This window comes from Embiotoca jacksoni, unplaced genomic scaffold (genome assembly GCF_022577435.1).
Source record: "Embiotoca jacksoni isolate LCO1_2020_lvr unplaced genomic scaffold, fEmbJac1.0.p SCAF_14, whole genome shotgun sequence".
Lineage (NCBI taxonomy): Eukaryota > Metazoa > Chordata > Actinopteri > Embiotocidae > Embiotoca > Embiotoca jacksoni.
In genome coordinates, this window is record NW_027185274.1 from 10,858,544 (window position 1) to 10,871,714 (window position 13,171).

The 13,171-nt window shown below is 42.3% G+C and overlaps 3 protein-coding genes across 5 annotated transcripts in view; 2 read left to right on the top strand and 1 right to left on the bottom strand.

Moving 5' to 3' along the window:
• The first annotated feature begins 783 nt into the window (after positions 1-783).
• On the top strand, positions 784-2,301 carry LOC138197244 (sarcolipin). The gene is made up of 2 exons (XM_069147926.1): positions 784-944; positions 1,769-2,301. The coding sequence occupies exons 1-2, from the start codon at positions 916-918 to the stop codon at positions 2,025-2,027; spliced, it is 288 nt and encodes a 95-aa protein (XP_069004027.1). The 5' UTR covers positions 784-915; the 3' UTR covers positions 2,028-2,301.
• A 125-nt stretch (positions 2,302-2,426) lies between these two features.
• Positions 2,427-8,709, bottom strand: kbtbd3 (kelch repeat and BTB (POZ) domain containing 3). 2 transcript variants are annotated; one of them, XM_069147923.1, is made up of 10 exons: positions 8,535-8,709; positions 7,659-7,956; positions 7,376-7,541; positions 6,398-6,580; positions 5,558-5,731; positions 5,185-5,475; positions 4,677-4,919; positions 4,248-4,538; positions 3,948-4,097; positions 2,427-3,622 (listed from the first exon to the last, which is right to left on the bottom strand). In XM_069147923.1, the coding sequence occupies exons 2-10, from the start codon at positions 7,943-7,945 to the stop codon at positions 3,500-3,502; spliced, it is 1,908 nt and encodes a 635-aa protein (XP_069004024.1). In that variant the 5' UTR covers positions 7,946-7,956; positions 8,535-8,709; the 3' UTR covers positions 2,427-3,499. The 2 variants fall into 2 exon arrangements, with proteins under 2 accessions (XP_069004024.1, XP_069004026.1); XM_069147925.1 differs by lacking the exon at positions 8,535-8,709 and adding an exon at positions 8,333-8,509.
• A 2,925-nt stretch (positions 8,710-11,634) lies between these two features.
• Positions 11,635-13,171, top strand: part of fam168a (family with sequence similarity 168 member A) — a 33,776-nt gene continuing 32,239 nt past the window's right edge. For both annotated transcript variants that reach the window (XM_069147927.1, XM_069147928.1), the window contains exon 1: positions 11,635-11,896. The gene's annotated coding sequence lies outside the window, so the exon portion shown is untranslated. The remainder of the gene's footprint in view (positions 11,897-13,171) is intronic.

Below are 13,171 nucleotides of genomic sequence, written 5' to 3' on the forward strand. Positions count from 1 at the left end.
TGTGAGAGGAGCTGAGAGGTTCGCTGTGGTGAACTATCCAAATCCTTTTCTTAGCACCGGCATGACAGGGAGGAGGAGGAATGTAAAAGTACAATGGATGTACACAACCACAAAAGAGGGACAAACAACTCTACTTTGTACTTAACATCTATTTAAAGGGAAAGTTTTGGCGAATACCACTCTCAGCCAGCTGTCAGTTAGCCTACTTCAGCACAAAGACTGGAAGCAGAGGGGAAGAAAATCTGACCGCCAGCACTTTTAAAGCACACTGACTAACATTGTTTCATTTGTTTAATCTGTTCTGTCACACATGTTAGACCTATAGGATTTATTATTTTGCTCATCAGCCTGTCAGCATGAAGGGAGCAGAATTGGATTCAGCTTGCGTCTGTTCATCCATCAGCTGAGAGCTTTAAAGCAGATATGCCTTGTTCATTTTGAAGAGGTTGCTCTGCTACTCTTCTTTGCCTTTGAGTATACTTCCTCCCCAGACACCGAGTGATACTGTTTCAGTTTCCTACGTCCATCAGATGATACAAGTATTGTGTTTGGAACAGCTGTAATCCACCAAGTATCTACCATAGCGTTTTATAAATAACCCTGAGTCCCTCCTCGGTTGTGGGCATGGTTATGGATGGGAAACGCTCCAGTGGGCCAGATTGTGGAAAATAACACGCTCTTATTGGTTGTTTTAGTTGGTATGTGACATCAGTTGGTGTGAATGTGAACCACTGGGTTACTTTAGGAGCAGGCTCTGCCCCTGGCGACAAAAGAAAGCTGGACAACAGCAAGCAACAGATGCTGCGGAGGAGAACGGCCACAACACAGAAGCATCCAGTAAGAAGAAGATAAGTTGCTGTATCAGATGTCAACATAAAGAAAGAAGTAGACCAGAGCTTTCTTCTTTCCCTGTTCATGGTGAGATCACAACCCAAAGAAACGAGGTAAAAGCTCACAAACTGAGTCTGATTTTCTGTTTTTCGTTTTGTAATTTTTGCCTTTTTGGTGGGGCTACCAAAGCCACAGATCACCATTTGAGGAACTGTGTTTTTTTTTTCTTCAACTGATGACCTGGAATTGAAATAAAAGTGGTTATATTCTGACCTAATCAAAGCAACTGTGTAAAAGTGCATCAACGAGTCTGCACAATTTTAACCTGATCAGTAGTGTACATTATTGTTTATGCCTTGTGTGTGTGTGTGTGTGTGTGCGCGCGCACGTGCGTGCACATGCATGTGATGTCCCATGTGAATATGAGGGGATATTGTGGGCTCTGTTGAGTGATGGTGAGTGTGAATAGACATACTGATCTCTCTAACCTATGACAACAAAGACAACTGGCTCCTAAATGGTGGAATGAGCTCCCCACCGACATCAGGACAGCGGAAACTCTGTACATCTTCCGCCGCAAACTAAAAACACATCTCTTCCAACTTTACCTTGAACAGTAGAACTTTAGTAGCACTTAAAATGGCACTTACTGATAGAACTTTGTAGTTTGGCTTTCTTGAAGAAATTGTATTTACTTGATTCCTGTTGTTCTGGGTTTTGTACCCTCATGGTTGAAATGCACTTATTGTAAGTCGCTTTGGATAAAAGCGTCAGCTAAATGAAATGTAATGTAATGTAATGTAATGTAATGTAACATACACCAACACAGGATGTGTGCCGCACACATACACACACTACTTTTCAATAGCTGCTAATATGCTTTGTTCCTTTCTGCATATCTGTACTCTTCTTTTTCTCCATCTCTACTCCCTCCCAGGTCTCGGATCAGTGTCCAAAAAGGAGCCACACCTCTTCACAAATATCCCCTCTGCAACCTTCCTCCTTGTCTCCTTCCTTCTCGACCTCCAATCCTCTTCTCAGCAGCAGATCTTCTGCTCCCCGTCAGTATCAGCCGCCCTCTCTCTCTCCGAGATACAGCCATGGATCGGTCAGTGCAGGAGCTGTTCCTCAACTTCATGATCGTCTTAATCACCGTGCTGCTGATGTGGCTGCTGGTGAAAACTTACCAGAACTAAACCATGGAGCAACAAGAGAGGCGGAGGGGATGGAGATGTGTGTGGAGGGAAGTCGGCATGGTTACTGTAAGACTTTGTTTATCGTCAGTGATCTGATCCGGAGATGTAGGATTCATATGAAGCCAATCTGATTGCTAAAGCCAAGGTAGACTGTCATTGACAAACTGGCACTGGGTCTGTGTCTTTTTTTTTTTTTATTGTGGCCATGAGTTCTGGTCTCGGCTGAAGTTATCACAGTGAAAGTGGGAGGGTGAATAAAGATAAATGAAAGAGGTTTGAGGCTTTAGTTTTTCACCGTGGAAACATTGAACCATGCTGTCGTATCTTTTGTTCTGTTTTTACAAAGGGATGAATGATACAAACGCAGATTCACTCACACAATAAGACATTGACACAAAAAATGAAGCTTTATGTTTATGTTCACTTCTTTCCATTAGACAGTGTTTCGTTCATTGGATTTCTTTTTCTTTTTCATAAGACTTATTATGCATTCATTTATACCAGTAAGCCAATTTTTTTTTCTCCTTGTGTTTACTTTAACTTGAAGTTATTGTATTCTCAAAGATACAGAGTTGAACACGGCAGTATAGGAACAGAATAAAGACAAGCTGTTTAAAGTGATTATTGACATGACTTTCTTTTTAGCTCAGTTTTAAATAGAACTATACAAATTAGCAGCTCTCCATCAGTTAGAAAGAAAATAGACTTGGAAAGGAAACATTGTGAAAATAGTGTGGACAGCCCCGATGACAGAAAATATAAGACAATTTTCTGAAAATATTACAAAACAATGGGCCTTTTTTTAAACTGTACAATCAAATTAGTTTTCATTAAGAGGGCTTTAATACTGCCACCTTATATTATAGTGTTTTTCTTACATGATGAAGTGCAATAGAAAGCGCCTTGAATCTTTAAATCTTTTCAAGCTGCAAAATTTACAAATTGAAGAAAGGGGGCTGAATTCTTTGAAGGCTACGTAAATGGAGTCTTAAAGGTGTTACCGAATAAAATCTTTTTCTTTTTACATGAGCTGCAGGTGAGCTGATAAGTTTATAGGTTATGTAAATTCGTTGAATGGTTTCTTTATCTGAAACACTAATCAGACAAAAAAATATTCAGGTACTAAAATAAGATTTTTAAATATTCCTCCATGGGAGGGGCCATATTTAGATTGACCCAACAGATCCAATGAAAGCAGGTGATTCATTCACACAATTGTAAGGATCAAATTAACTATAAATAACAAAAAAATATATATATATATTTGGCCTAAGTGCTCTCCTGATGATCTCCGAGAGGAGACGTGGTCTTAGTTGAAGACAAACTCTGATTGTCTTTCTCTCTTCAGGGGTTAGCTGTCTGACATGCTCGCAGGTTTGAAAGCCGTTAAGGCAGACTCATGCACGCTTGTACCAAACATCCACTCGCATGTTTTCTGCATGTGTGTGTGTGTCTGATGTGTCTGATGTGTATCATGCTGTATCACCCCACGGGTCTCTGTATCTGTTGAAGCGGATGTGTTGACAGTGGAACTCAGTGAGCGCTCTGGGCATGGGCGCCACTTCCTCCCATTGACTCCTCCCACTGTAGTACACCTGTATGGGGCGAAAGAAAACACACAGATAGTTCAAATCAAAAATCTAAGAGTATGGATGGTTGATAAAAAAAAAAAACTCAGTGAACCTTGCTGAGAAGCTTTAGGCACGTTACATGTTTGGATTCCTATCTGATCAGGGATGCATCTGATTTGTCCAAATTCTTTCTGAAGCTTGACTATGACCCAAAATCATTTTTAAGAAGAAAACCCGTGAGCTGGGTTTCCACGTTCTGGTTCATGAAACCCTTAAAACACAGACTTTGTCAACAAAAGTGAAATGACAGAAGCCTCTATGGATAGAAAAGATGAATTTTGTCTCCTACCTGAACTTCATCAGTGATCTCATCAGGTGAATAATCGCCACCCAGAATGTAGATTCTGTCTGTCATGCCGACTGCTCCAGCATTGAACCCAGCACATTCAAATGACCCTTGACCCTTCCACACACAGGTCTCTGGACAAAAACTGTACACCTGGATGGAAAGAAGGCACACTTTAACCTGTGTGTTTGATAATTCAAACATTCAAATAAATAGCCAGCAAAAATCTTTTTGAATGCCTTCAGACTGGAATTCTATCATTAATGAACTTATTCATTTGTCAGAGCCCACCCAATGGCACACCTTATACGTGGAGAGGTCACAGAGGTGCAGTGTGGTATTAATTGACACAGCCTTGACCAGTGTAGCATGAAAGAAGTGGCCAAACTCTGCCATCAGGCGGGTCCACTGGTCCTGTTGGGTGTCATAGCGGAAGAAGCAGTCCAGTGAGGGGTTAAACGAGTCTGTGATCTCCACCTCCGACCCCAGCATATAGATAACACTGCCACATGCACTGGCCTCAGGGTAGAAGATGGCAGTGGGCAACGGACTGACAGAGGACCAAGTCTGGGTCAGAGGGTTATAATACTCCACCTAGAATACAGAACGACAACAACAGATTTTTGTCCTGCACATGACAATCTACTCTGCCTCCCATTCTCAATTTAATGACCCAAACACATCCCAACCAACAATGTGGTCTCCATCATGAATAAAGGAAACTCTTGTTACCTCCAGCAGACTGGGAGCCCCCCCTCTGGATCCCTTGGTCCGACCCCCAATGACATACACTCGGTCCAGGCAGGTCACAGCTGTGTGCATGGTTCTGGGCTTCAGCATGGCCGGTGCAGGAGTGCAGGTTAAGGTCACAGGACAGTAGCACCAAACCTCGTCAGTGGCATCGTGGAGCGGTTCGGCCACATGGAGACGTATCGCCCGGCAACAGTTCCCCCGACAACCACCTGTCACAAACATCTAAGATCCCGTGGACAGTAGAAAAGAAGTTGGGTGTTTAGGGAAGCAACTAAAACATAAATGTACATAAATGGATGAAAAATTATGTTTAGTGACAAGAAACACACGCGTGCGCACGCACGCACACACACACACACACACACACACACACACACACACACACACACACACACACACACACACACACACACACACATATTAAAGAGTCCTCAACCAAAAACATTGTGCCGGCTGTAGCAAGCTGCAGTTCCATCCCAAATTATACCTTCTCAGCATAGCTGGTGAGATATGACCCTGGTGGGTCTGGCATCGTGGCCGTCTCCTCTCCGTGCCCCGTTCCCAACTCTTTCCACTGGTCGGTTTCCAGACAGTAGCAGAAGGTGTGTCGGATCTCGCCATTCTCCTCTGTCTTGTGGACGTAGATGTAGCTCTGTGTGGTGGACGGCCTGGCGTCAGTGAGCAGGCCATCGTACTGAGTCTTCCTGCTCTGAGCCTCAGACAACAGGGCGAGACAGGACTCATCATCGCGAAGCAGAGTGTCTGAATCACGTAGAGTCTGAGAGAGAAGGGAAGAGGTAACCCAGAGGAAGATAAGACAACCACCAGGCCGAAAACTGCATGAAATCCAAAAATGATACCTTTAGTGCAGGTGCAGGCAGATGGTGCAGCCGCGTTAGAGACAACAATCCTGGTAACAATTTCTGTCTTTCTGGGAGATCGTGGCGAATCCATCTAAGAAGTGACATCACCGCCGTCTGCTCACTGAGCATGTTTAGAGAATCTGACCTGAGGCAGGCCTCCATGACATTCAGCTGAAAATGTAAATGGTGTGATTGTCAGATCAGAATTTACATGACAGGAGCCTTTTGTTGGAGTTACAGGACCATATTTAATGACTACTTTATCATGAACGCAATGCTTATACTGTACCCAATTCATAGGAATACTTAGCTGCACTGTACTTGAAATGCATCAAGGTTCCCATACTTATTTGGACATCAAATTTTAAAGACATTTAAGTAGTTTACATGTAAAGGTCTTGTTTGTTCAACCTGCAGGGCTGAAAATCAACATGTCTTACTGTTGGAGACAGAAGAGGTCAGGTATTTAAATCATTATCTATTGTTATTCCTCAGAGGAACAGTCATCCAGACTGAGGTCAAGAGAGCTGTGTCATGTTAACAAATATAGCTTCTACATTTTTAAAGGCTATGAAAATGGCTTTTTCTCAAACTCTGTCTATAAGCCACATATCATAAGAGTTGGACATTTAGCAGCAATTTAATGGGTTTAGGACTGTTAATATCACTATAAATGAACACAAAAATCTCAACACAATTATAATACTGTCGGTGCTTTGACCCCTAACTATTTTGTCATGTAGGCAGAATGCAATATCTTGGAAATATTGTAAAATCTATCAGAGATACCCATTGAGTGTTTTTGTATGTGCGTGCAGTACTCAGGTACAAGATCACCTGCATATCCAGGAAGTCCTGGGTTTCAGAAAGGTCCGAAAAGTTCTGAACCACAAACTCATTGGCACTACGAAGGAGGGAGGCTGAGCCGTACGCCTCAGCCAGGGACAAGAGGGACAGACAGTTACCAAGATCCATGGTCGATATGAGGAAGTCACTGCATGCTTTAGACAGGACTGACACCTGCAACAACATGGGGAAAAAAGCCATGTTAAAATGGCTAAATACTGTTTTGTATTTACTGTTACATCAATAAATACACACACGTACTGTATTTATATATTTAAAAATAACCGTGGCTTAGAAACACATCTGATGAAGCAACTGTGTTTTCAATAACTGTAATCCTAAAATGGTTGTATTCTGCTTGTTGACCGACTTGAATGAAAGCCTTTAGACCCACACAGGTGTTTTTATCTTCTAGATTAGACCTTTGCTTGGGTTGAAGTTCAATGGAGATGTGCTGGGAATTACATGCATCTACATGTATAAGAATAATAAGTTCCGAGTTGTCCTAAGCTATTTCAAATTGAATTACAGTCTTCCCACAGCCAAACGGCCCTGAGAGGAGGTATCGTTAGTCAAAATGATTGAAAACACCTGTGTGGCCGTACCGTAGGAAAATCAAAGACATTTTGACGTGTCATAGTAGGAACAGTACAAGTGTTGCTAATAATAGCAATGATGATCTCTCTAACCCATGAAAGTGTGACAGTGAGGCAGAATGCAAAATACCAGAACCCTTAAAGTGACACAGCAAAATGGAATACAGCCATTATTACTGAACATACTGTATTATCTACACATTTTTCTGTCCCACTTGGACATGTCAAAATGTTACATTTTTGTATAGTAGCACCCTAACCCAAGGGAGGAGGCACTGGTGATGATAAAAAATTGGGAAAAAAATTGGAAAAACCAATGTGTGATGTGTGTTTAACAAAAATGCAGAATATGCAATGGTTGCATGTTTTCTACCTGCAAAAAAGAGGCAAGCTGAAACAACACGTCTACGTTGCCATCAGTGATGAGCGTCTCTCCAGAATAGGCAAAGTCCAGGAAAGAACCAACTGCCACTGGACACTGGTTACCCAGTGTGACTGAACCATCACCACGCTCTCGCATATCCACTTCGAACATAGCCCTGTGTGAACAGATTGATTACACATAGAAATAGATAGATAGATAGATAGATAGATAGATAGATAGATAGATAGATAGATAGATAGATAGATAGATAGATAGATAGATAGATAGGTACCTGAAGAAATCACTACATGCTGCAAGAACACAGCGATGACAGGGAAATTTGTGCTCCTGGACCTTAATGGTGAAGTCAAACAGCAAGCCCCGCTCCCTGAACGATCTGAGCACGCCCAGGAGAAGCAGTCCATGGGACTCAGAGACACGCAGCAGTGTCCTGCGCTCAGGGACACCGTTGCATTGTGGAGCAGTGCCAGGTTTACTGCTGGGGGGGCTGCTGCTGCTGCTGCTGCAGCGGTTGTGGGTGTTGGTCAAACAGGAGGACGAGTCTTGATGTTCATCCATATTGCCCAAATCTGATCAAGTAAAAGAAGTATTAAATCCTGTAATGCAGTTGATATATATATATATATATATATATATATATATATATATATATATATATATATATATACTGTACTGTATATACTGTGCATTTTTATATTTAATAGTTTTTACTGTTATTTTTATTGCTTTCCCGTATCTATAAATGCTGCTGTAGCGAAAAAAAAAATTCCCCTTGGGGATTAATGAAGTAACTACCTACCTACCTACCTACCTAATGCACTATAAGTCTGACAATGTCATCAACTATCAATATGATCTGATACTATGTTTATGTGTGAGAGACATACACACTATCAGAGAGGTGAATGGTTTTAAGAAAAGAGCATGCATCAAAAACAAACCTACTTCACTTCAGCAGATCTGTGACAGACAGTCCAGTCTTCCTCTCCATCACACAACCACACTATTAATGAGTCTAGCACAGTCCGTTTTCTAACACAACTATTTCGTTCAAAAGACACACTACCTTCAATAACATATCAATGTTAAAAGTCAAACTTGTCTACGGGTATATATGACCAGTTGAATCAGGACAAGCACTACTCACAGTGTCAGCACCTCGGACAGCTCTTGTTCTCGTGCCGTTCTGACTTCCGGAAGCGTGAAATCACGCGAGGACTCGTGCAGCCTTTTATTTTGTTTGCGGTTCTCCGTGTTGTTGCGAACACCGTGTTTCCTGGAAGTGCGCTATTTAATGAATACGAGTTGTAATGCTTTCTTTCCCCCCCACCTTTCTAAACCCCTCGAGCCGTGTGCTTACGCAGCTCTTTGTTTGGGGGTAGAGAGAGGCGCAATGAGGTCTGGGAGCTGTAGTTCTCTCTTATTGGTCGGCGGACATGCTGATACGCGGCGAAAATGGGTGCGTTTTATGCAGCGGTGCTGCATGATTTAACGTGATGCATGCTGGACTTGCAACGATGCATGATGGTCAGAAATTGTGTCTGACTTTAGCCGGCACCGCAAAACGTTACGATGTCACGTGATGTTAAAGCCTCGCAGGACCGGGGCGGCTGCAGGTTTCTGAATCAGGCGCCGCAGCTGCTCTTTGTCCGGCTGCACCGGGTCAAAAAAACTCCTCGGCGACACGTACGACATGATGTTTGTTTTTATTGTAAGACCTTCAGAGCAGTTTATCTCCTGTCATTATCTTTCCTAGTTTACGCATCTGTTCCTTCTGTAGCTGAGGCTCTACATCTGTATGGAGTCCCGGAATGGCCCTAGAGAAAATGTGTTTTAATTGTGCATACAAATGACTAAATCGAGACCACGAGATACTACTTGAGTGCCTGTGGAGTATATTGTTGGCAATATGCTTACTTTGAGGATACTATCGACTTTATAGTTGGTCAACTGGCAGTTGAAGCAGGTGCAGTGCACTTCATACTGGAAAAAAGCCTCTTGGGCTGTGTGTCTCTATATATATAAACATATGTCGTACGCACGATTTAGTAATTCGTGGCCTCGATTTAGTATTTCGCACGCACGATTAAAAACATTTTTTTTCTCTATGGCCACTCCCGGGCTCCGTACATCTGGATACAGACACACTTTAGTTTCACATATGGACACAGAGACGCTGTCGTTTTTAGAGGGATGGAATAGACCAATCAGATAGCAGTATAGAATAGACCAATCAGATAGCAGAATAGAATAGACCAATCAAAAGCAGGATAAAATCCTCAACGGGACCGCAGCATAGAATAGACCAATCAGAAAGCAGGATGGAATAAGACCAATGGGAAAGCAGGATAGAGTAGACCAATCAGATCGAGGGATGGAATAGACCAATGGGACGAAAGCAGATAGAATAGACCAACCAGACAGCATGATAGAATAGAACAATCAGATAGTAGAATAGAATACACAAATGGGAAAGCAGGATCGAATAGACCAATCAGATAGCAGTAAAGAATAGCATAGACCAATCAAAAGCAGGATAAAATCCTCAATGGGAACGCAGGATAGAATAGACCAATCAGAAAGTGCGATGCAATGGACCAATGGGTATTGGTATTGGTAGTAGTATCTCCACTTGACATTTCATTTCAAGAATAAAATGTAAAAGATTTAAAATGTTGGCTATACACTCACTTGGACCTCGTTATACTGTAAAATGTTCATAATATTTCTTCCCGCCCTCCTCATGTAGACTATTTTAATAGCAACTTAAAATAAAATAAAAAAAAAAAAAAAGACAAATCAGAAATTATGTAAGTTCCGTGTACGTGGACTTTTTGGCAGAGTTGTTGAAGTGGATGAATTGCGTCTGAGTGCACAGGTGTTCCTAATAAAGTGCTCATGTCTGAGCTGCGCCGTGTGTTGGTGCAGTACAATCTATGACCACTGGATGGTGCTGCCTTGCTGTGGAGAAAATAAATGCTGGTTATGCATGAGACAGGAGCCTTTGAATCTGAACTAGTGAACGTGAACTTCTACCTGCAGTACCGTTTCACCACCGCAGAGCTGCTGACGACCAAATAACACTTTCCTGCCTGAAATGATGATTACAAAGAAACATATTATTTACACTACAGCGTGTGGTATTAACAATAATTGTCTGACAGCTTTAGTTTCTTACTTTAAGATAGGACTTTTCATACCCTTCCTGTCCAGTAAAAACATATTGTCTATCTGTAAATTTGGTGATTTTTAAACTCGAGTTCTTCTGAAAACTCACTTGTATTTCTTTTCTGAGCTTTCTGACTTTTTTTTTTTTTTTTTTAAAGATAAATTGTTCTTAAAGAACAGAAACAATCTAAACATACAATGATTTTTATGGAATACGATGCATTGCTGTAGATTAAACTAACCAAAAAAAGTAGGCTCCATAAAGTAGTTCAAATGAGCACAACCTTAAATAACTACAGCAGTAATACAATAACACTGTTGACTGTGTTTCTTGGTTGCTTGTATATTGTATATATAGATATATACTGTACTGTATGTGTATATATATGCATATATATATATATATGTTGACTGTGTTTATTGGTTTGTTGTATATAATATATATAGATATATAATGTACTGTATATATACTGTATATACTGTGCATTTTATATTTTATATTTATATTTTTTACTGCTATTTACTGCTATTTTATTTTATTGCTTTTCTATTATATTATTCTATTCTATTATTTTATTCTATTGTTTCTATTATAGCTTCTGTATGTATGCTGCTGTGGCGAAAAAACATTAATCGGGGATTAATAAAGTATATACCTACCAACCTACCTAAAACGCAACATTAATTCAACAACAATATTAATCCAAAAATTTTTTTAAAAAAATGAAAATAGTTACGAGGAGAATTTACCGCAGCGTGTACTCTTAACTTTTGACACTGATGCTAAGTGGGCTACATTTTTTTGCTGATCATAGTTTAATCGAGTATGTTGTTTTTTTTGTTTGTTGTTGTTGTTGTTATTTTTTATACAACATCAGTGAAAATGAACACGTGCAAAGTGCATTCTTTAACCCGTTTCCTGTTTTCAAGCCTGAAATACACACATCTGCATATTTCCCCGGCTATTATTAGAAGCTCTCCAGTCTATACTATCGGTGGGTCGGTGCCCCCACCTCCCCTCTCCTCCTCCTCCTCTCCTCCCTCCCCCCCTCCCAACCCTCCCTCCCGGCGGTGCGTCCCCATCCCCCACACGGTGGCCGTCTCTCCGGGTGAAAGCTTGTCTTCCGAGCGCCACTGGTCCGACAAAAAAAAAAAAAAAACAACAAAAAAAAAAAAACACGCTGCTGTAGCCGCGCCAGCCCGAACCGAGCCGAGCCGAACCGAGCCGAACCGAGCCACCCAGGAGAGAGAGAGAGAGAGAGAGGGAGAGGGAGAGAGGGAGCACGTACGCAGACACACATCTCGGGAATCTCTGGTTTTGTTTTCGACCCGGTGGCTTCGGTAAGTGTCGTCCGCTGTTTACGATGGAGGACAGGAACACGTCCATGTGTCGACTTGCTCGTTGTTCGGGGTGGTTTTTTTTGTGTTGTTTTTTTTTTTTTTTTTTCTTCCTCTCTCCTGTCTTTTTTATTTATTTATTTATTTTTCGTGTCTTTTCTTTCTTTCTCCTCTCAATTGTCCTCCGCGCTGTGCTAACAGCGGGGGGAACCAGCGGGCTAAAAGCTAAAGCTAGCTAGCTAGCTCAACGAGCGGACTCAGACCCGAGAGCGTCGGGGAGGTTTTTTTTTTAAACTCGACTCGTTTGGTACCGGCGGGTCCGTGGAGAGTCTGGGTTGTTGTTTTTTGTGTGTGTGTGTGTTTTTTTCTTTCCCCCCCTCCCCCCTCTTCCCCTCCTCCCCCCCGGTCCGGTCCGGTCCGGTCCGACCTCACCGTGCAGTGGCTTTCATTGCCGTTTGCTAATCTTGACCGAGCTAGCGTGCTAATTAGCGTTTTTTTTTGGGGGGGGGGGGGGGGAGGAGGGAGAGGAGGGAGGGGGGGGGGAAGGGGAGGAGGGAGGGGGGGGGCAGCGTGTGCCGACGGATGCGGAGATGCTACGGGGGGCTAAGCTAAGCTAAGCTAACGTTAGTGTTATATAGCGAGGCCCGCCGTGCTAACGGCGGCTAATCCGGCGATAATTGGCAAGATGGCATCTCGGGAGTTGTTATCTAGAAATCGGTGGATTTTTCAAAATGGTGTCTTAAGCTCGTTTTGAATGTGACCATTTTTTTTTTTTTTTTTTTTTTTTTTTCTTTGGTCCGACCGTCGCTGTTTTTTTGGGCTTTCGCTGCGCGCCGTCTCCGGTAATGCAGTGCGCTGCCCCGGCGCACGCCGTGCAGGACTTATATAACTTGCATATGAACCGCTGGTTGTTGGGTGGTAAATACAAATGTCCTCCGGGCTCCGGGGTAGAGTTGTGACGGGAGGGAGCAAAGTGTATTTTGGAGAAGAGCTTGTTAGTTTTGTGTGTGTGTGTGTGTGTGTGTGTGTGTGCTGCAGCTGTGATGCACGAAAGGAAATGTCTCGGATACCCGTCTGGCTGCTTGCACACTGTTTTTTTTTTTTTAGGTGGTACATATTACATCCACTGCTCATCACTAATGCCCGTGTTTGTGATTAGAGGAGGTTTCTCCCTTTTTGGCTCAGTGACCAGAGGACCACAGCCTCTTTACGTTTAGTGGGATTGACGTGACTGCAGCTGGATCAAATGCCTATATATCTATCTATATATATAGATAT

Excerpts from the sequence above, each read along its gene's own strand:
- LOC138197244 (XM_069147926.1), top strand. The coding sequence starts at position 916 with ATGGTGAGATCACAACCCAAAGAAACGAG. Across the intron at positions 945-1,768 it reads TCACAACCCAAAGAAACGAG|GTCTCGGATCAGTGTCCAAA; the intron begins GTAAAAGCTCAC and ends ACTCCCTCCCAG.
- kbtbd3 (XM_069147923.1), bottom strand. The coding sequence starts at position 7,945 with ATGGATGAACATCAAGACTCGTCCTCCTGTTTGACCAACACCCACAAC. Across the intron at positions 5,476-5,557 it reads TGCCTGCACCTGCACTAAAG|ACTCTACGTGATTCAGACAC; the intron begins GTATCATTTTTG and ends CTTCTCTCTCAG. Across the intron at positions 4,098-4,247 it reads GTGACCTCTCCACGTATAAG|GTGTACAGTTTTTGTCCAGA; the intron begins GTGTGCCATTGG and ends CTTTCCATCCAG.